This window comes from Heteronotia binoei, chromosome 15, assembly GCF_032191835.1.
Source record: "Heteronotia binoei isolate CCM8104 ecotype False Entrance Well chromosome 15, APGP_CSIRO_Hbin_v1, whole genome shotgun sequence".
Taxonomy (NCBI): Eukaryota; Metazoa; Chordata; class Lepidosauria; order Squamata; family Gekkonidae; genus Heteronotia; species Heteronotia binoei.
This window is the reverse complement of record NC_083237.1, coordinates 55,378,419-55,399,940: the sequence shown is the minus strand read 5'-3', so window position 1 is coordinate 55,399,940 and position 21,522 is coordinate 55,378,419. Positions and strand designations below refer to the sequence as shown.

Below are 21,522 nucleotides of genomic sequence, written 5' to 3'. Positions count from 1 at the left end.
CAAGGAAAAGCCAGTGGCCTTAATATGACACCGTTTATCACATTCCCTCCCAGAATTATTGTTAATATCCCAACTGGGGATTGGCAACCAACCCTTTGCGTATTCCTGTACTGTTTGCCTGAGTTCTGCTGCCAGTTTCCCTTGCTGCGCTGCTTCTTCAGCTGATAGAATGTTATTTAAATAGGCTGTTCCATTAGTCACAAATCATATAAATTAGACACAAATAAATGCTGTGTTAAAAAAAAAAAAGACTCCTGCCATTCGGTGTTTGTCAACATTCACGGCTGTCGATCTGTTTGGATCAGCAGTATTTTTGTGCGCGTGCGGTTTCGAAAACAGCCATTGCAGACCCGGTCAGCAGACGACGGTCTCGTTCAGTGTTGTAACGAACAGACCACGTGATGATTTGGCTCGCGCGTGGTTCCACTGCTTGTGGCAGGATTCGTGGCATCCCTAATCTTGTTTCTACTTCAGTAACCCACAGCTATTCCATACCTATATGGCAGGGCTTTTTTTGTAGCATATTAGAGTCCACCCCCCCCCCCCGATGTAGCCAATCCTTCACGAGCTTACAGTAGACCCTGTAAGAAGAGCCCTGTAAGCTCTTGGAGGATTGGCTACATCAGGGGGGTCGAGCCTAATATGCAAAGGAGCTCCTGCTGCAAAAAAAGCTCTGCCTGTATGGCAGGGGCATTGAATGCATTTGTTATGAGGGCCAGATCTGACATGAATGAGACCTTGCCAGGCTGGTCCATGTGTGTCATAAAATGTAATGCCAGGTAGTAGAGATATAAAACTTATAAAGGACACAGACAACACAGTTAATTTTTTTAAAACTTAATACATGCTTAAAGCTTTAGCACTTGTTGGTCTTAAAGGTGCTTTCTCTGTATCTCTCCCGTGCAATCCAGGCTCTCTCAGATGCACAGTACACTTACTGAGCCAAGACTGGCTTTCTTCTATTGGCTGAGTCTCCTCCCCCTTCCTCCCCAAAGGTGGAGCCTCAGCCAATAGAGAAAATAGAGACTTTGCTCCGTCGCTCCTGTGCAAGCCTCGCAAAACAAGCTTTGATGCAGGGAGAAGGAAGTAGATGACAGCCGGTTGCTTGGGGGCCTGATAGGAGTCTTCCGGGGGCCTGATTCAGCCCCTCGGCTGCATGTTTGACACCCCTGCTATATGGGATTATATGAAAAGACTTCCTGATCAGAAGACAACTCTCTTAAACTCCCAACAACTTTATCTTGTAAATTCCACCTCTCTAGCTCAAAAGGACACAATCTTGCACGGACCCACCCAGACATAAACACACAAGATAGCCCTTGCAAACTGGTGGAATTATTTACCCAATAAATTGCAGCAATTACCTTGTATCAAGAGTGCTGGCAGGCACCCTTGGCGTGTTCCATTGAAGCCTCAGCACCATCCATCTTCCTTCTCCAGAGCTGTCGGGTTGCTTCCTGAGACAGCAGTCAGGTCTTGTCCCGGACTCTGAAATATCTGCGCCGTCAGCGTGCTCTGTCACCGTACAGCACGTGCTGCTTGCCCTGAAGGAGGGCATTTGGGGGTTCAGACATCGCAACAGCCTCAAGGCTTCCATTGAGCAATACATTTAATTTAATTTTCATTTAATTTTTAGATTTAGATCCCGTCCTCTCCCGCAAGCAGGCTCAGGGCGGCTTACAACAATAAACCAACACAGTTAAAATAATATCATAAAAACAGACATTGCAAAACAGGAGCAGCAAAAAAAAAAAGACATTACAAAACAGACATAGGCGGCAAATAGCACGTGGCTGATGGCTACCAGCATAAAGTATAGGGTTGCCAAGTCCAATTTAAGAAATATCTGGGGACTTTGGGGGTGGAGCCAGGAGACATTAGGGGTGGAGCCAAGATCAAGGCTGTGACAAGCATAATTGAACTCCAAAGGGAGTTCTGGCCATCACATTTAAAGGGACAGCACACCTTTTCAATGCCTTCCTTCCATAGGAAATAATGGATAGGGGCACCTTCTTTTGGGGCTCATAGAATTGGACCCCCTGGTCCAATAGTTTTGAAACTTGGGGGATATTTTGGGGAGAGGCACTAGATGCTGTATCAAAAATTTGGTGCCTCTACCTCAAAAAACGCCCCCCCCAGAGCCCCAGATACCCGCAAATCAAATCTCCATTATTTTCTATGGGAATAAATCTCCATAGGGAATAATAGAGTTCCCAGCAGACATTTCTCTCCCCTCCCCCCGCTTTCTGATGACCTTGAAGCAGGGGGAGGGCCTCCACACCGGGGGATCCCCTGCCCCCACCTGGGGATTGGCAACCCTAATAACGTAACACCATAATGGTGAAATGCTGGGGGAAGACATTTGTCTGAGTTACTCCACACATGAAATCAGGGTCTGGGTTGAAATACGGTTTGATTGCCGTGTCAGTCTGCATCAGCAGAATCAAAGCACGAGCCCAATGGGCCACCTTAGTGATGGATAAATCTTATTCCAGAGTACGCTTTCATGAGCCGGAGCTTGGTTCATCTCATGCACAAAGTTACAGGGTGCTGTGAAGATACAGGGGGCCAGGGCTTCTTTTGAGCAGGAACGCAGTTCCAGCTGGCTTGGCATCAGAGGGTGTGGCCTAATATGTGAATGAGTTCCTGCTGGGCTTTTTCTACAAAACAAAAGCCCTACAGGGGGCTAGGATGGAAAGAATAAAAAATGAAAAAAATGTCTCGGCTTGGTGTGGCGTCTGTTAGTACTGGACATCTAGGTGCTTCAGCGAGGTCCGCAAAAGGTGCAAAGCTTGGAGCAAGTTTTCCCTTGGATAGGAAACGCTGTCCAGTTGCCCCCAAAGGCTGGAAGGGTTACATCAGTGCTTAGTTCTCGTGGCCCTTTTTTACACGCCCAGGAAATGCTGATTGCCATTTTGGGGTCAGTTATCAATTTTTCTTCAGACCAGTTTGCCAAGGGATTCTGGAGGTTTTTGCCATCTTCCGGGCATGGAACAGTGGTCATTGGAGATATATGTGTGTGTGTGGGGGGGGGTATTTATGAAGTTCCAGCATTCTGCAAGGGGTTGAACTAGATGACCCTGGAGGTCCCTTCCAACTCTATGATTCTAATGGCTGAACATCCAATGTCTGAGCCAAACTTCCTGAGTAAGTGGTACCCAGTTCTGGAAAAACTTAAATAATGTAGAGTCTTCATATTATTTTAGTGATCATCGCTATTTCAAATTTATTTCACTGTTTTATTATTTCACTAATGAGGCCCAGTTTGGTGTAGTGGTTAAGCGCGTGGACTCTTACCTGGGAGAACCGGGTTTGAATCCCCACTCCTCCACTTGCAGCTGCTGAAATGGCCTTGAGTTAACCTTAGCTCTCACAGAGCTGTCCTTGAATGGGCAGCTTCTGTAAGAGCTCTCTCAGTCCCACCTATTGCACAGAGTGTATGTTGTGGGGGAGGAAGGTAATGGAGATTGTAAGTTGCTATGAGACTGATTCAGAGAGAAGGGTGGAGTATAAATCTACGGTCTTCTTCTTATGTGGTTGAAGGCTTTCATGGCTGGAGTCCATTGGTTGTAGATTTTTCCGGGCTGTGTGGCTGTGGTCTTGGCAGTGTGAGACCTGACGTTTCACCAGCAACTGTGACTGGCATCCTCAGAGGGGTAACCCAGAAAACTGGAGTTCTTTCAGGGTCAAATATCATATAAAGCTGTTGGGTCTTGTGAACAAAAACTTGGCTTAGTGAGCTACTGGTATTAAAGTTGTGAGCTGCTGCATAGATAAGTTCGCTCTGGGGCCATTTTTCTTGAGCTAAGACAAAAATGTGTGAACCAGAGGCTAAAAAACTGTGAGCTAGCTCACGCTAACTTGGCTTAGAGGGAACACTGGATCTGACTAGGTTGGGTTAGACTGGGCCACATAGTCCAGGACATTCTCTGTTAGGTCCTGTCAGAAGTAGCCACATTTTGGCTACTTTGCGTTGTAAAAAAGGTTAATACATGCATTAATTTTTGAAAACGTAGGGGTAGACTTGAGCTGAGGAAATGTGAGTTCCGTGAAGGAAACTGGCTGACCCTGATTTAGTCACTCTCTCAGAATTCCATCTACTACAGAGGAAGGCAACCAAGATGGTTACGGCATTGGAGCACCTTCCCTGTGAGGAAAGGCTGAAGTGTCTGGGACTTTTCCATTTAGAAAAGAGACAACGAAGGGGGATGTGATAGAGGTTTCTAAAATTATGTGTGGGCTGAAAAGAGTGGACAAAGGGAACTTTTCCCCTCCCAAAATACTAGAACTTGAGAGCATCCAATGAAACTGATGGGCAGTCAGCTCCGGTTGGACAAAAGGAAATACTACTTTATGCAGAGAGTGATTCAGATGTTGAATTTGCTTGCCAGAGGATGTAGCGATGGTGACAGGAATAAATAGCTTTAAAATGGGATTAGATCGATTCATGGAGGATGCGTCCATCAACAGCTACTAGCCACGGTGACTGAGGGGAAACTTCACATTAGGGGCTTCTGAATCCCAGAACCAGGAGGTCACATTAGGGGAAGGCCTCAGCCGCTATGGCTATCTGGAGGAACTGAACCAATCAGCTGGCTGGTGGGGGGGACTTAGTAGAAAGAAGAAGGCCTAGGCCAGGGGTAGGGAATGTTGGCTCTCCAGATTTTTTTTTGCCTGTAACTCCCATCAGCCCCAGCCATTGGCCATGCTGGCTGGGGCTGATGGGAGTCGTAGACAAAAAAACATCTGGAGAGCCAACGTTCTGTACCCCTGGCCTAGGCCATGTAACTGATGTCACACAGGAAATTATGTCATAATGTTAGTGATTTCTGGTTGATGCTCTGATATTTGGGCAAAACCTCTATGGTAGAAGCTGGTCTTACCAGAGCGTTTTTGCCTGAATACCAGAGTGTCACCTGGAAGTTGCTGGCACGATTATATTAATTCCTGTATGATGCTGGAAATGTGGCTTCTGCCTTCTTTTTTCTACTGATAAGTCGTCCCCCCATCCCCCACCGGTTGCCAGGAAGGACTTGGCAATCCTGTTCATAACAAATATCTTCCTTATTTCAAGCATCCTTCCAGCCTTACAGGAGAGCCAGTTTGGTGTAGTGGTTAAGTGTGTGGACTCTTATCTGGGAGAACCGGGTTTGATTCCCCACTCCTCCACTTGCACCTGCTGGAATGGCCTTGGGTCAGCCATAGCTCTGGCAGAAGTTGTCCTTGAAAGGGCAGCTGCTGGGAGAGCCCTCTCCAGCCCCACCCACCTCACAGGGTGTTTGTTATGGGGGAGGAAGGTAAAGGAGATTGTGAGCCGCTCTGAGACTCTTCAGAGTGGAGGGCGGGATATAAATCCAATATCTTCTTCTTCTTCTACTTGTAGCTAAAGGTAGATCCAGGTGGGCAGCTGTGTTGGTCTGAAGCAGTAGAACAAATTTTTGAGTCCAGTGGCACTTGTGCATGCACACAAACAGGCCTTAGATTCAGCAGGAGCTCACAGGAGCACAGCTCCTGAACCTTCCTGAGGGTTCCCCCTCTTCTTCCCCACCTACCTTGTCCATTGAATAGTAGGCACAGCTGCATAACAATCCCTGAATTAGGAGAGCGGGCAGCTAGCCAGCCACCAGGAGCTTTGCCACACCCCCAGGCCCAGCAGCCCTCATTAACCCCTGGAGAACCTAGTGGCACCCTTTCTCCGCTTCTTATGTGATTTTGGGCGGCTGGTGGCTTGCTGGCCTTTTGACTGGGAGAGGCCAAGGAAAGCCCCAGGCGAGTCAGGCCTGGTTGGGCTGGCTGGATCTCTAGCCAGCCCAACCAGGCCTCGCTTGCAGGCCCAGAGATTCTTGCATCCTTGCTTTGGGCTGGGGGAGGGTTGCATATGCTAATGTGTTATGCTAATGAGCTCCGCCACCTATTTTTCTGCAAAACGACCCCTGCACACGAAAGCTCATAACTTGAATAAACTTTTGTTGGTTTTGAAAGTGCCACTGGACTCAGAATTATTCTGTAGCTGAAGGGTTTTAAAAAAAAAAACAGGATCACCTTCATATGATAGAGGTGGTAATTACCTTTAACAGAGGCTGATAAAGGTGGTAATTATCTTTAAACAGAGGCCAACGGGCCACAAAATATTAGCCATCTTTAACTTAGAGTGGTGACTCATTGCTCCAGGCAAGATAGTGCATAGATTGTCCCTGCTCTGATTGTATTGATGCCGTATCATGTTTGCTTAGCAGGTATTCGACTGAATGACAGGTGACAATAATTATATCTTAGTATTTGACAACTAACAGTTTACAAGACTTCCTATTTAACACCTGCCAGAACAATACAGAATTGCTAAATGAAAACAAAAAACAGACATTCTAATTTTAAAGTTGATCAAAAATTCCACCCTTTGTTATAGGGATGCCAGCCTCCAGGTGGGGCCTGGGGATCTCCTAGAATTACGGCTTATCTGCAGTCTACGGAGATCATTTCGCCTGCAGAAAACAGATGTTTTGGAAGGTGGACTGTGGCATTGTACCTCTCCTGGCTCCATCCCCAAATCTCCAGGAATTTCTCAACCTGAATCTGGCAATTCCCCCCCCCCCAAAAAAAAAACCATGTAGGCGGCGTAACAAAATTGGAATGTCTGGCAAAATTTTGAATATTTGTTCCTGCTCTGTTTCCTGTTTGAGTGAAAAACAGAAAGCTCCTTTAATGCGGCCACTCCAAAACTCCACCCAGTCTGTAAGAATTTGGCCTCCATCTGTGCGTTGAAATTATTGATTGTGAGAGGATCATGGGATGTGTGTGCCATCCGTTTCCTCCCTAACGACTTCAAAGCATCCACCTCTTATCTTCACCAGGCTCTTTTCTTCTGGATCAACCTGGCTGCGGCTTCCACCCCTGATGAGCTCTGTGAGAACCTGTCTCCTGCCAACAACAGCACCAGTAAGTATTTTCCTGTTACTTTACCTCTGACATTGTGCAGTGGCGTCCTTCCCACTGGATGGTTATCCCCTATGGCAAGGGAACAAGTGATGAAAATACCCAGAGACCTTTGGAGCATTCTAGCTTTCAATGCCACAGATTGTGTCTGCTGGCCCAGTTTCAGTAGGTTCTCAGTTGCCGGCCCAGATATTCTGCCTGTCTCTTTGAGACTTCAGGGCAGTTGCTGCTGTCATCTCCCCTGCCAGAATTCTCTTCATCCATCCTCTTCCCACTGCCTGCTGCCATTAGAGGCAGGAAGAGGGGAGCAAAAGGCCCATTGTAACATTAAGAATGTCAGAGAAGCCAAGAATGTGGCTTCTCTTATATTGTTATCATTATAACTGTCCATCTAGGCCAACACTCTGTGTCACACAGTGGCCAAAAACCAAGGGGCCATCAGGAGGTCCTTCAGTGGGGCCAGAACTCCAGAAACGCTTCCACTATTGCCCTCCAAGCCCCAAGAATACAGAGCATCACTGCCCCAGACAAACTGTTCCATCCATACCTTGTGGCTAACAGCCACTGATGGACCTCTGCTTCGTATGTTTCTCCAGACTCCTTTTGAAGCTGTGTTTGTGGCTGCCACCATGTTTTCTTGCTTCCTCCAAGCTTTCTTTCTTTCTTTTAAACATATTTTATTGCATTTAAATTGTCAGCTACAATGGTCATATATATTATATAGTACAATCGTGCACCAAATGTAGAACATAGTAAACGATATAGTTTACTCATTATAATTGTTTATAAAGTTTTAACCTTCATATGAAAAAGTACATATATCATATTTTTGAACTTATTAACCATGAGCTAAAGTAAGCCATATTATGAGAGGAAGGAAGGAAGGAAGGAAGGAAGGAAGAAAGAAAGAAAGAAAGAAAGAAAGAAAGAAAGAAAGAAAGAAAGAAAGAAAGAAAGAGGGGAGGAGGGAAGGAAAGGGAGAGGAGGAAGGAAGGAAGGAAGGAAGGAAGGAAGGAAGGAAGGAAGGAAGGAAGGAAGGAAGGAAGGAAGGAAGGAAGGAAGGAAGGGAGAGGAGAAAGGAAGGGAGAGGAGAAAGAAAGAAAGAAAGAAAGAAAGAAAGAAAGAAAGAAAGAAAGAAAGAAAGAAAGAAAGAAAGAAAGAAAGAAAGAAAGAGAAAGAGGGGAGGGAGGGAAGGAGGGAGGGAGGGAAGGGAAGGGAGAGGAAGAAGGAAGGAAGGAAGGAGGGAAGGGAGAGAAGAAAGAAAGAAAGAAAGAAAGAAAGAAAGAAAGAAAGAAAGAAAGAAAGAAAGAAAGAAAGAAAGAAAGAAAGAAAGAAAGAAAGAAAGAAAGAGCTACCAGCAGGGATGAGATAAAACTCTACCATAAAGAAAGAACCTGTGGTTCATGGTATAGTGTCCCATGTAGATCATCTGGAGTTATGGTCACTAGTTTTGACTCTCCTATCCAATAAAGAAATACTTCCTATAGATGCCCAATATTTTAGATGGTTGAGGTTCTAAGAAATGGGATCGTGTGTTCTTGGGCTTACTGGATAGATTGCATTGGGCGTGTGTTATCTAGTGCTGGATATTAGATTTCTTTGTATGTAAATGAAATTTGTTTTCTCTTTCTATTGCAATCTATATTTGGACACTATAGCTATGGTGATTTGTTGTGTACCTATTTTATTTCTTAAATAAAAAAGGCGAACAAATACCAAGTAAATTTGGACTTGTGGGTCACCATCCCAAGAAGGTTGAGGTCCACTGCTCTAGGGTAGAGTCTCGCCACCAAAACTCTGTTGACACAGCTGCCTCTTGGAGTATCCTGTCATATCAGGGATGCCCCCTGAGCCTGTTCGCTAGCACCAGCATCCAACCAGCTGCCTGGGTCTACTGGATTTCTAAGTGGCTCACCAAACAGAGCCCTGGACCCTAAGCATATTGACTGTCCTCTCAGTGCTCAAGAGTGCTGGTAGAATGGACATCGAAGTGAGAACTTCTTACAGGAAGAGGGGCCCGTTGGACGGATGGGCTTGCTGTAGGGGCAGTTGGCTAGGGTTGCCAATCCCCAGGTGGGGGAAGGGGATCCCCTGGTTTGGAGGCCCTCCCCCTACTTCAAGGTCATCAGAAAGTGGGGGTGGGGGGATGTCTGCTGGGCACTCCATTATTCCCTATGGAGACTGATTCCCATAGGGGCTGATGGAGAATTGATCCATGGGTATCTGAAGCTCTGCGGGGGGGCTGTTTTTTAAGGTAGAGGCACCATATTTGCATCATAGCAACCAATGCCTCTCCGCAAAATACCCTCCAAGTTTCAAAAAAGATTGGTCCAGGGGGTCCAATTCTGTGAGCCCCAACAGAAGGTGCCCCATGCTTTATTATTTCCAGCGGAGGGAAGGCATTTAAAAGGTGTACGATCCCTTTAAATGTGATGGCCAGAACTCCCTCTGGAGTTCAATTGTCATAACCTGTCTCCTGGCCCCACCCCCAAAGTCTCCTGGCCCCACCCCCAAAGTCTCCAGATATTTCTTGAATTGGACTTGGCAGCCCAGCAATCGACTCCGATGGTTCAGAGGGCTGAACTCCCCTCCCAAAACATGAGGTCCAAGGTCCGCATCCAAACCTACTGGGCAGTGGTGGAGATGTTGGCTAAAACTACTAAAAACTGCTACTGTCCACCATTCCCATGAGCTGCTCTTCCTTCTCATTTCCTAATGTTCCTTCACGAGCAGTCCTTCAGGCTTGATCACCCCTTGTCATTCCCTGTCCTGCACTATAGCATTTATTGAATACATGAAGCTGAGCAGGAACTTTTTTATAGCAGGAACTCCTTTACATATTAGGCCACACATCTCCGATACAGCCAGTCCCCCAAAAGCTTACAGGACTCTTCGTACAGGGCCTACTGTAAGCTCCAGGAGGATTGGCTACATCAGGGGTGTGTGGCCTAATATGCAAAGGAGCTCCTGCTACAAAAAAAGCCCTGAAGCTGAGTCAGATCCTTGATCAATCGAATCATCCCGTCTGCTCTGATTGGCAGCAGCTCTTCAGGGTCTCAGGTGGAGGTCTTGCACATTGCCTACCAGAGCTCTTTTTGTAGCAGGAACTCCTTTGCTTATTAGGCCACACACACCCTGATGTAGCCAGTCCTCCTGGAGCTTGTAGGGCTGTTATTACAGGGCCTACTGTAAGCTCTTGGAGGATTGGCTACATCAGGGAGGCATGGCCTAATATGCAAAGGAGTTCCTGCTACAAAAAAAGCCCTGTTGCCTACCACCTGGAGATGCTAGGCATCTCCTTTTCGGCAGCCCTCAGAATCTGGCAGTTACCTAGATTTTCCTAGTGGTCAGGCCAACTCTGGTACTGGGGATGCTACAGGCTGCATTAGACCCCCTAATGGGCCTGCTGAGTCCCCTTGTCTTGTGTCTGCCAGCACTGGGTTACAGCAATAGTGGCTGAGAGCACTGTGCAAACGGCAGTGCTAATTTCTGTTAATTAACTTGCAAGATCATTGCCTGCCTGATGAACGGACCCTTCCGTGCTTCCATTACTCCTTTCCGTGCATTAATTTTGGGTAGTCATTCGGTTGCACTCGGCAGTTTTCAAGGCGCATCAGCACAAAGGCATTCTGATTCAAGCCATGCGAAAGGAGAATTGGGAGCTGGAGGAGAAGGACTGGCATTCGGGCTCGGCAGGCGGAGTGTAAAAGAATCTCAGCGCACCGGCCCGGTCGCTGCCCAGCGAGCAGTCTGAACTTCTGTGCCAAAGAAATCTCAGAGCCTCTGATAGATCATTCTGGCTCTTTTTTACAATTCATTAAAAGCAAATTAGCCAGATGGTTATGCATTGCGCTTCTTATCTGGAAATCCATATTTGGGTTTTGGCAAACGGAATTGGAACTGGAAAGTAAAGTCTGGAGAATTTTGGAGTAGTGGTGGAGATTTGTTTTGTAGACCTATGAAGACTATCCACTTGATTTGTTTTTAAGGGAAAAGGAGCTGAATTTGGGTGTGCACGTGGAGAGAATTCAGCAGAAGCACGTTTAAAAAGTCAGTTGTTTGAGAGCCACAAGACACGAAGGGAGGAACGGAGGGAGGGAGATGGTGGAGGGAGGAGGGAGGGACAGGTGGAAAGAAAGCAACTTTAACGAACCAGCCGGCTTGTTTTGAAGTGGGTTAAAGAACCAAATGCCTTCTCCAAGCCAGCCAATGGGGTGGTGGAGGCTTCAAGAGCTGCACAATATGTATGAAAGAACCACATGTGGCTCCTAAGCTGCAGTTTGGCCACCCCTGGGCTGCATGCATTTTATCAATTAGCAATTTCATGATTGGCTTGTAACTTTCCCCCTGAATTTTAGCAGCACCTCGTTATTACCTGCAGACACTGGTTTCATGCTGTTTTGTCAAATTTTGTTGTGTGGATTCTGTTGTTATTCTTGCCAAAGGCTGTGAGTTGCAGGCTCAATTACTGGTCCCAGCTCTTCCCCTCCCCCTTCTCCAAAGGGCCTTGTTTTTCCAGGGATCTTGCGGACATTTAAAACTAACAAAGAGGATGCCAAGTGTGATGGTCTGTGAACGTCATGGACTATCCTTCTCGACCCACTTGCCCTCCTCCTCTCTGCTTCTGTTTCAACTGCTTGTTTGTCTTTCCTTTGTTTTTATCCTTGCTAAGAGTGCCCCTAAAACCAGTAACACTAGATCAGCTATTTTGATTCCCTTGGAGCCTGCAAGGGGCCTGTCCTTCATTACAGATAGGTTTCTTATGCAAATGAATCCTTTGTCCTAGAGTTTTGCCCTCTGGCCGTTATTGGCTTAGCTGCTCTGACATCACAGCATCTTTGTTTCTTATGCAAACAAATCTGCCGTCCTAGTGTCCTGCCCTCTGGCTGTCATTGGCTTAACTGTTCTGATATCATAGCATCTTTGTTTCTCATGCAAATGAATCTGCCATCCTAGTGTCCTGCCCGCTGGCTGTCATTGGCTTGACTTCTCTGACATCATAGCACCTATCAGACAGAACCACAGCCAACACAAATTTGCTGCTTTAACACCCTGGGGTAGATTTGGGTTTTAACATTACAAAGTTCAGGGCTAACTTTTGGCTAAGTTGTAGAGGGCCAGGTTGCACTTATCCCTAAAGAGGACTTCCAGCGACCTCTTGCCGACATGGATTGGTTGAGTGTTCCCTAACGTCTCGTAAGCGCAAAACGAAAAGGTGGACGGGGAAGAATCTGTGAGCAAATTCTCCTGAACCCATCTTTGCCTGCTACAAATCTATATTTCCAATATTCCATGAAATGAGTTCTGTGGGATGGGTAGATTTTAGCAGAAGGAGACAGAGAATTACATTTAGCGATTCAGTGTTGTTTGGTGGGTGAGTGCGGGCAGAGTTGTACGCTCGGCAGCAAGCCCTGCATACTGATACTCCACACACACGTCTGGGGGCTGTGATGAATGGATATTAGCATGCGCAAATTCTGGTGCCTTTGCCACCACTTCCTTACTTGACTATTTGATTGATTGATCCATTGGCTTCATTTATACTCTGTCTTTCTCCACTATGGGAACTGGAAGTGACTTCCATCATTTTCTGCTCCACCGTTTTATCCTCGTACAACCCTGAGACTGAGAGTTGTTGAGTGAGAGTGACTGAAGGTCACCCAGCAAGCTTCTGGGGCAGAGAGCGGAGAATCCAAACTGGCTCTCCCGGATCTAGCCCAACACTCTAGCCCGGGGGTGGCCAAACTTTCTTAACATAAGAGCCACAGAAAATAAACGTCAAATGCTTGAGAGTCACAAGACAGGAAGGAAAGAAGGAAGAGAGGGAGGGAGGCGGGGAGGAAGGAAATAGTCTGTCATGAAAACATTGTGAAAGCAACGTCACCCTAGAGTCGAAAACGACTGGTGCTTGCACAGGGGACTACCTTTACCTTTGATGGCTAGAAGGGCAAAACAGTCCTTGGGGTGGGGTGAGGAGAAGAAGTAACATTTGGTAACCCCTGCCTTTTTCAGGCAGTACGGCTCACAGTCTTTCTGGGCACGAACTAAAATCTCCGATTTGAGTCAGCAAATGATAAGAAGCGGCATCTGTTTCCCTCCGTATTTATTCATAAGACTTTTGTGTAGCTTTAATTCAAGCAGTTGTTTTGTCAGCTATTTCATAGCACAGCACGGATTTATCGGGTTGCTTCCTTGAGGTTTGGCAGCTCGCTTTCTTTCCCGCTCAAAGGAGGAAGGCGATTAATTCCTAGCAAATCTCTGGAATCAAGGGCTGAGATATTCCTCGTCGAGGAGTTCGGCACTGTAGAAGCAGGGATTTTATTTCACTTGCATAACCCCCCGGTCTTTGCACATTTGGGTCTTGCTGCAGCAGCAGGCACCTCTCTGGATGCCAGCTGATCTCTCACAAACCCCCAAGGGCTTCTAACCTACAGCTTGAGGCGATCGGTGCAAAAGCTAACTACTCTCTGCCTTGGGGTTGCTTCCAGGTGGGACTTGGAGATCTCCTGGAATTACAGTTTTGCAATCGATGTTATGGAATAATGTTGCAAAATGATGCTGCCCGGATAGCCTGCTAGAATAACCTCTTCCACTGCTAGTTCATATAGGACAGGGATAGCCAAACTTCCTTAATGTAAGAGCCACACAGAATAAACATCATGTTTGAGACCTGAAAGACATGGATGTTGGATGTTTGAGAGCAGGCAGGCAGGAAAGAAGGAAGGAAGGAAGATGGGGGAGGGAGAGGTGGAAAGAAAGCAACTTTAACTTTAAATGCCTTCTCCAAGCTGCTGGCTGGCTTGGCTTGAAGAAATAATGATTTCAAAAGAGAAATGCCTTCGCCAAGCCGGCTGATGGGGCAGTGGCGGCTTTGGGAGCCACACAACATGTGTGAAAGAGCCATAGTTTGGCCACCCTCATCTCTGAAGATCCTCCAGGCCCCTGGTAGGGATGAGTCATCAGAGGTCGCCATGACTTCCAGATGCGCGCACACACACACACAAAACTCCAACAATAAAATCAAAATTGGAGTCCAGTAGCTTCTGAAAAGACATACAGGATATACAGTTTCAAGCATCTGAAGAAAAGGGCTGCTTTGGAGGGCATTTTACCCTGCTGAGGTCCCTCTCCTCAGAGCCAGTTTGGTGTAGTGGTTAAGTGTGCGGACTCTTATCTGGGAACCGGGTTTGATTCCCCACTCCTCCACTTGCACCTGCTAGCATGGCCTTGGGTCAGCCATAGCTCTGGCAGAGGTTGTCCTTGAAAAGGCAGCTGCTGTGAGAGCCCTCTCCAGCCCCACCCACCTCACAGGGTGTCTGTTGTGGGGGAGGAAGGTAAAGGAGATTGTGAGCCACTCTGAGACTCTTCAGAGTGGAGGGCGGGATATAAATCCAATATCTTCATCTACCTCACAGGGTGTCTGTTGTGGGGGAGGAAGGGAAAGGAGATTGTGAGCCGCTCTGAGACTCTTTGGAGTGGAGGGCAGGATATAAATCCAATATCATCTTCTTCTTCTTCTTCTTCTTCTTCTTCTTCTTCTTCTTCTTCTTCTTCTTCTTCTTCTTCTTCTTCTTCTTCTTCTTCTTCTTCTCCCAAGCCTCACCCTTCCCAGGCTGCACCCCCCCCCCCCGAATCTCCAGGAATCTCTCAACTCCTATTGTGCTGACTTGTGCTTTTACTTTGACAACCCTTTTTCCCCCTCGGTATGACAATGCAAATGCCGGAGGCACAGCTACGCAAACCCACAGGTCCTTCCTTCAGCAAAAAGACACAAAGATGGGCTCGGGCAACATCTGGCAGTGTCTTGCTGTTCTCGGGCATCCCGGGCTCCTTTTCGGACTGATGGATGGGCTCTGTGGCGGCGGGATGATGGATGCTTCTGCCGAGCAGCTCATTTACAGGGCTGTGCAAAACTGCTGCCTGAAATTAAATATTGGCATTTGCAGCAGGTGAGTCAGTCCTGGTCAGATGAGGCTGCAGGGACAATGGCGGCCTGCCTTCTCCCTGCCCCGCCTCCCCCAAAGAGGAGAAGCCAGCTGTTACCTGGGGGGATAATCGGCCAAAAGCATGGGGGAAAGCCTATGGTAATGAAAAACAAGAATAGTTACTAATGCCTGTATTGTAAATAAACATTAAAATTTTTAGTCAATACCACTTTCAATAATTAATATAATAACCCCAATCTCAAAGCAGTTGTTCGGTGTAGTGATTAAGTGCTCAGACTCTTATCTGGGAGAACCGGGTTTGATTCCCCACTCCTCCACTTGCAGCTGCTGGAATGGCCTTGGGTCAGCCATAGCTCTCATAGACCTTCTTCCCCTGTAGTGGTTAAGTGTGCAGACTCTTATCTGGGAGAACCGGGTTTGATTCCCCACTCCTCCACTTGCAGCTGCTAGAATGGACTTGGGTCAGCCATAGCTCTCATAGACCTTCTTCCCCTGTAATGGTTAAGTGTGCAGACTCTTATCTGGGAGAACCGGGTTTGATTCCCCGCTCCTCCACTTGTAGCTCCTGGAATGGCCTTGGGTCAGCCATAGCTCTCATAGACCTTCTTCCCCTGTAGTGGTTAAGTGTGCAGACTCTTATCTGGGAGAACCAGGTTTGATTCTCCACTCCTCCACTTGCACCTGCCGGAATGGCCTTGGGTCAGCCATAGCTCTCATAGACCTTATTCCCCTGTAATGGTTAAGTGTGCAGACTCTTATCTGGGAGAACCGGGTTTGATTCCCCACTCCTCCACTTGCAGCTGCTGGAATGGCCTTGGTTCAGTCATAACACTTGTAGGAGTTGTCCTTAAAAGGGCAGCTGCTGTGAGAGCTCTCTCAACCCCACCCACCTCACAGGGTGTCTGTTGTGGGAGAGGAAGATAAAGGGGATTGTGAGCCGCTCTGAGAATCTGAAATTTGGAGTGGAGGGTGGGATATAAATCCAATATCATCATCATCATCATCATATCAACATATAGCACAGGGTGGCCAGGCTATAGCTCGGGAGCCACATGTGGTTCTTTCACACATATTGTGTGATTCTTGAAGCCCCCACTGCCCCATTGGCCAGCTTGGAGAAGGCATTTCTCTCTTTAAATCACTTCCCCAAGCCAAGCCAGCTGGCAGTTTGGAGAATGCATTTAAAATTAAAGTTGCTTTCTTTCCACCTTCACCTCCCCCATCTATTTGCCTTCCATCCTTTCTTCCTGTCTTGCAGCTCTCAGACATCTGACATTCATGTCTTGGGGCTCTCAGACATCTGGCATTTATTCTTTGTGGCTCTTACATTAAGCAAGTTTGGCTACCCCTGATATAGCATATATATGTATTGCTGGGGACAGATCATTAAAGGCAGAGAAGCTCACAGTGATCCAGGACAATAAAGCACTTGTGCCAAAATGCCTCTAGGGTCTTTCAATATCCATAAAGTGCCAAAGTTGGAATCAGCAGCTGGACGTCTCAGCCCACTGTGACGAAGCTTGCTACTGATTAGCTCTTTTCAATCGTCTTCCTCGTGGAGGGGTTAATAACAGTCCACAATTTTCACATTCCAAGCCTCTTGTAAGAATCAACAGCATGAACGAGCACAATATCCTGAGAAAATGTTGTGTTTGTTGATGTTGATTCTTTCAAGTGGCTTGGAACATGAAAACTGTGGACTGCTATTAACCCCTCCACGAGGAAGATGACTGAAAAGAGCAAATCAGCTAGCCAGGGGTGGAATTCTAGCAGGAGCTCCTTTGCCTGTTAGGCCACACACCCCTGATGTAGCCAATCCTCCAAGAGCTTACAAGGCTCTTTTTTGTAAGCTCTTTGAGGACTGGCTACATCAGGGGTGTGTGGCCTGATATGCAAAGGAGCTCCTGCTAGAATTCCACCCCTGCAGCTGGCAAGTTCATCGGAGGTGGCTGAGATGTCCAACTACTGATGCCAGCTTTATGGATATTAGAAAGATTCTCACGATGTTGTTTTACGAGATCACTTTGAGCTTCTTTGCCTTTAAAGATCCATCTGTGTCAACACATATATATGCTATATGTTTGAGACTGGGGTTCGTATATTTACTATTGAAAGCGCTATTGGCTAACAAATGTCACTGTTTATTTACAAAACTGGTATTAGTAATTATTCCTGGTTTGTTTGGTGACCTAGGTGGATAATGCAGGTGCCCTATATTGTCTCCCTTCCAGGCCATTTTTTGTAGCAGGAACTCTTTTGCATATTAGGCCGCACACCCCTGATGTAACCAATCCTCCAAGAGCTTACAGTAGCCCTTTACTAAGAACCCTGTAAGCTCTTGGAGGGTTGGCTACATCAGGGGGTGTGGCCTAATATGTAAATGAGTTCCTGCTACAAAAAAGCCTGCTCCCTCCCCCACCAGTGCTTGCTTCAAGGAGGGGGCAATTTATATCGTTACTTGGAAGAAAGGGTTAACCGCTATTTTGCCCAGCGATCTGCCTCTGTTTCTCATAGCAGCTGTGTGTGGGGCTGCTAATGAATCTGGCGCATGCCTGTTTTGAACCTTGAAACTGTGTACGTTTTTCTTCCTCTTGCAATATTGGGGTTGTATTTCCACTGGGGGAAGTGATACATTACTTTATTGAAATATGCCATTTGCAGATTACTGAAATGTGTTTCTTGATACCGTGCCAATATGTGGAGTCTGCAGAATTGGGCAGCAGGGAGGACAGGCACTGAGAAAGACTTGTCCGCTAAGGAAAACTCAATCAGATATATACAAATTAAGCTACCTGATTCTGAGGCAGAAGTCTTTCCCATCATCTACCACCTAATCTAGTTTATGTGGAGATGCTGAAACAGAATCTGTGGACTTTCTGCATGCAGTGCAGATGCTGTGCCACTGGACCTCAGCTGCAACCCTAAACTAATGTTCTTATCAATTGTCTTTACATCAGGGGTGTCAAACATGTGGCCCGGGGAGCTTTTGCTTCCTTCTGCATCACAACTTGCTTTGCCAGGCTTGCACATGAGCTACAGAGCAAAAACTGTATTTTCTCCATCGGCTGAGGCTCCACCTTTGGGAAGAGGGGGGAGAGCTTGCTTTGCCAGGCTTTCTCAATTGCACAGCAGAGCTACTGAACCAAGCCTCTCTTCCTTCTATTGGCTGAGGCTCCTCCCCCTGCTGGTCCCCTGGGGAAGGAAGGAAAGAGCCAGAGCTTCCTTTGCCCAGTTCCCTGGATCCCATGGGAGAGATACAAGGAAAGCACCTTTAAGACCAACAACTGCTAATGTTTTAGGCATTAAAACTTTAATTGTGCTTGTCTGTGTCCTTTATAAAGTTTAGTATCTCTGCTACCTGGCACAACATTTTATGACATGCATGGCCGGGCCCCACAAGGTCTCATTTTATATCAGATCTGGCCCTCATAGCAAATGAGTTTGACACCCCTGCAGTAAATACTGCTGCGGTCGCACACTAAATAATGCCTTTCCATCCACTTTCAGTACACTGTCCAACTGGATTTTACTGTGACTGATTTTGCACTCACCCTAACGGCGCTCTCAGGTTCATCTTCTCAGCACGCGCTCCTTCCAATTTCCCACTGTCTGCCCGGGGCTGCAGCAAAGATTGCTGTTTAAGCGCAGCAAATAGAAACTGTTTTTAGTGGTTTCTGAAGCCCTGGGAGCTGAGGCAGTGGGAATCGGAAGACGCTGCGTGAGAAGACGAACCTAAGAGCAACATAGGGTGAGTGCGAATTGGTCTGTGTGAAATGGCAAACCCCAGTTGGAAAGTGCACTGAAAGTGGATTGAAAGGCATTATTTTGTGTGTGCGATCGCAGCCATTGAGTTGTTTTCACACCCCCGCAATGTGAGCATTGGATTTATATTCCGCCCTCCACTCAAGAGTCTCGGAGCGGCTCACAATCTCCTTTATCTCCCTCCCCCACAACAGGCACCCTGTGAGGTGGATGGGGCTGAGAGGGCTCTCACAGCAGCTGCCCTTTCAAGGACAACCTCTGCCAGACGTATGGCTGACCAAGGCCATTCCAGCAGGTGCAAGTGGAGGAGTGGGGAATCAAACCCGGTTCTCCCAGATAGAGCCCGCACACTTAACCACTACACCAACTGGTGTAATTTAATTTAAGTATGATGGAGCAATGTTCCTTCTTAAGTTGCAGAGTCTTGTGAGCAAACATCTGCTTTGTGAGCTGCTGCATTAAAGTTGTGAGCTGCTGCATAAATTAGTGTGCTCGGGGATCATCCTTCCTGAGCTAAGATAAAAATGGTGGAGCTGGAGGCTAAAAATCTGTGAGCTAGCTCACGCTAACTCAGCTTAGAGGGAACACTGGATGGGAGTCAGGTTTATATTCTGGCAATTATAATTCAAGAAGCATTTTTAAGGTAGCTGCTGAGCTGATATAATTTAGTGCACCTTCCGGTGATGTCGGGGTTGTGTGGCATATGCAAATGAGTTGTGCAAATGAGCTCTGGCGCCTCTTTTTCTACAAAATGACCCCTGACCGTAAGGGGTGAAGCTTGCTAAACATATATCTGTGAATGCAGAGGGTTACTGTATTTCTCAATAGAAATTTCAGTTACTGACTGAATCCAGAAAGGTGGGGAAAGGGCTGGGACACAGAAGTCTGCATGATGGAGATAATGACCTTTGCTCATGACAAATGATATTGCAGGAAGGTCTCTTCTCTGCCTGAAATTTTTGCAGTAAACATGGGCGGAATTCTAGCAGGAGCTCCTTTGCATGTCAGGCCACACACCCCCTGATGTAGCCAATCCTCCAAGAGCTTACAAGGCTCTTTTTCGTTAGCTCTTGGAGGATTGGCTACATCAGGGGGGTGCAGCCTAATATGCAAAGGAACTCCTGCTAGAATTCCACCCCTGGCAGTAAAGAAATGTGTGTGCATGTGTGTGTGTGTGTGCACGTACATGTACCAGGACAAGGTAATAGGGTGCGCAGTGTATCGGCGGTATTAAAATAGATCGATTTACATCAGTTGGGGCCCATGCAAGCCTGCCCCGCTCAGAGGCAGCACTGCTGCTCGCTTTGGAAATCTTCAGGAGTCCTAGATCTTTTATCATGTGTGAGTTTGACTCCAGGTATTTTGTCAACCACGATTAGAGGAAGTGTTGCCATTTCTCCAGCCCAGAACACTGACTCATGTTATTTCCAGAAACGACAAGATACTTGCTCTTAAAGCAGTCAGAGAATGTCTGCTTTTTTAAAAAAAAATGAAAACCTGAACTAAATTAAAGCAATCCAGGGCTAACATACATTCTGAAGCACAGAAGTATTTTCTTAAGGCTGTTAGTAACTGTGCTTCATTTCTTCCTCCGTTCCTCAGCCTCCTTCTTGGGCCGTGGTCTGCAAATACACATTTTAGTCTATTCAGCAGGGGAAGAAGGATACCTTTGGACGCAGGTGATCCTAAGTTCTTCCCTCAGCATCTCAGGACATATAGAGAGCCAGTCTGGTGTAATGGTTAAGTGCGTGGACAGTGGACTCTTATCTGGAGAACCGGGGTTTGATTCCCCACTCCTCCACTTGCAGCTGCTGGAATGGCCTTGGGTCAGCCATAGCTCTCGCAGGAGTTGTCCTGAAAGGGCAGCTTCTGGATTCCCCACTCCTCCACTTGCAGCTGCTGGAATGGCCTTGGGTCAGCCATAGCTCTCGCAGGAGTTGTCCTTGAAAGGGCAGCCTTCTGGGAGAGCTCCCTCAGTCCCACCCACCTCACAGGTGTCTTTTGTGGGGAAGAAGATAAAGGAGATTGTAAGCCATTCTGAGACTCTAATTCAGAAAGAAGAACGGGGTATAAATCTGCAGTCATCATCTTCTCCTCCTTCAGACTAGGAAAGACCTTCGTCTGAAACTCTAAGGAGATCCTGTCACAGTGAATATGTTGGGCTAGTTTGGCCAGTGGTCAGTCTTCAAGGTGAACTAATTTTGCTGTCTCACTCCATAACTTTTCAAGTACTCTGTTAGTTTCCCAATAGGCTGTCCAAACAGAAAAAAGACAATACAACAAAACAGTTGTTGCTGTTGAATATCCGTTAAAACAAACAATGTTGAATTGCAGCAGCTACATGTTTGCGCACATCTAATATTATATTAAAATCCAGGTCTGCTAGCAGAGTGATAGTTAGTTAAATGATAGGTGAGTGAACAGGCTTCTTATTCAGGTGAGGAGCCAGAAATTTTCTTCTCAGATCCAAATAAATGACGCAGAAAAAGAAGAATTGCTCAGTCGTTTCTATCGAAAATTTCACAGATTCACATTCTAGATTCCCTTTCTTGGCCCTTACATCATCCATGGAAGACAGCCAGTGGAAGTGAATTCATTATTGAAAGGGGGGGGGGAAATCTCAGACACTATCAAAGTAATATGGTAGCAGAATTAAACTTTATCTTGAATGATTAGCTATTATTAACGTCAGTTTCTAGACCTGGAAGGCAGGGCTCAGGGTGCTGTACAACAGTTAAATGAAAATTCACGCATTGAAGGCCCCCTGGACTCAAATTTAATTTAAGTTACAGCATGTCCATAATCAGTCCCTAAAAAAAATTGGGGCTATGCGCAACAGAACGCCCCACCTATCACGCCCAAAAGCACATTTTCCTTCTGG

General features: G+C 46.7%; 1 protein-coding gene across 2 annotated transcripts in view; it reads left to right on the top strand.

Annotated features, from left to right (window-relative positions):
- The window catches only part of CRHR1 (corticotropin releasing hormone receptor 1), a 146,335-nt gene that overhangs the window by 40,191 nt on the left and 84,622 nt on the right, over positions 1–21,522 (top strand). For both annotated transcript variants that reach the window (XR_009556242.1, XM_060256115.1), the window contains exon 2: positions 6,852–6,936. Coding sequence is in view for 1 of the 2 variants with exons in the window: in XM_060256115.1 (XP_060112098.1) it covers positions 6,852–6,936 (85 nt within the window). In the remaining variant the exon portion in view is untranslated. The remainder of the gene's footprint in view (positions 1–6,851; positions 6,937–21,522) is intronic.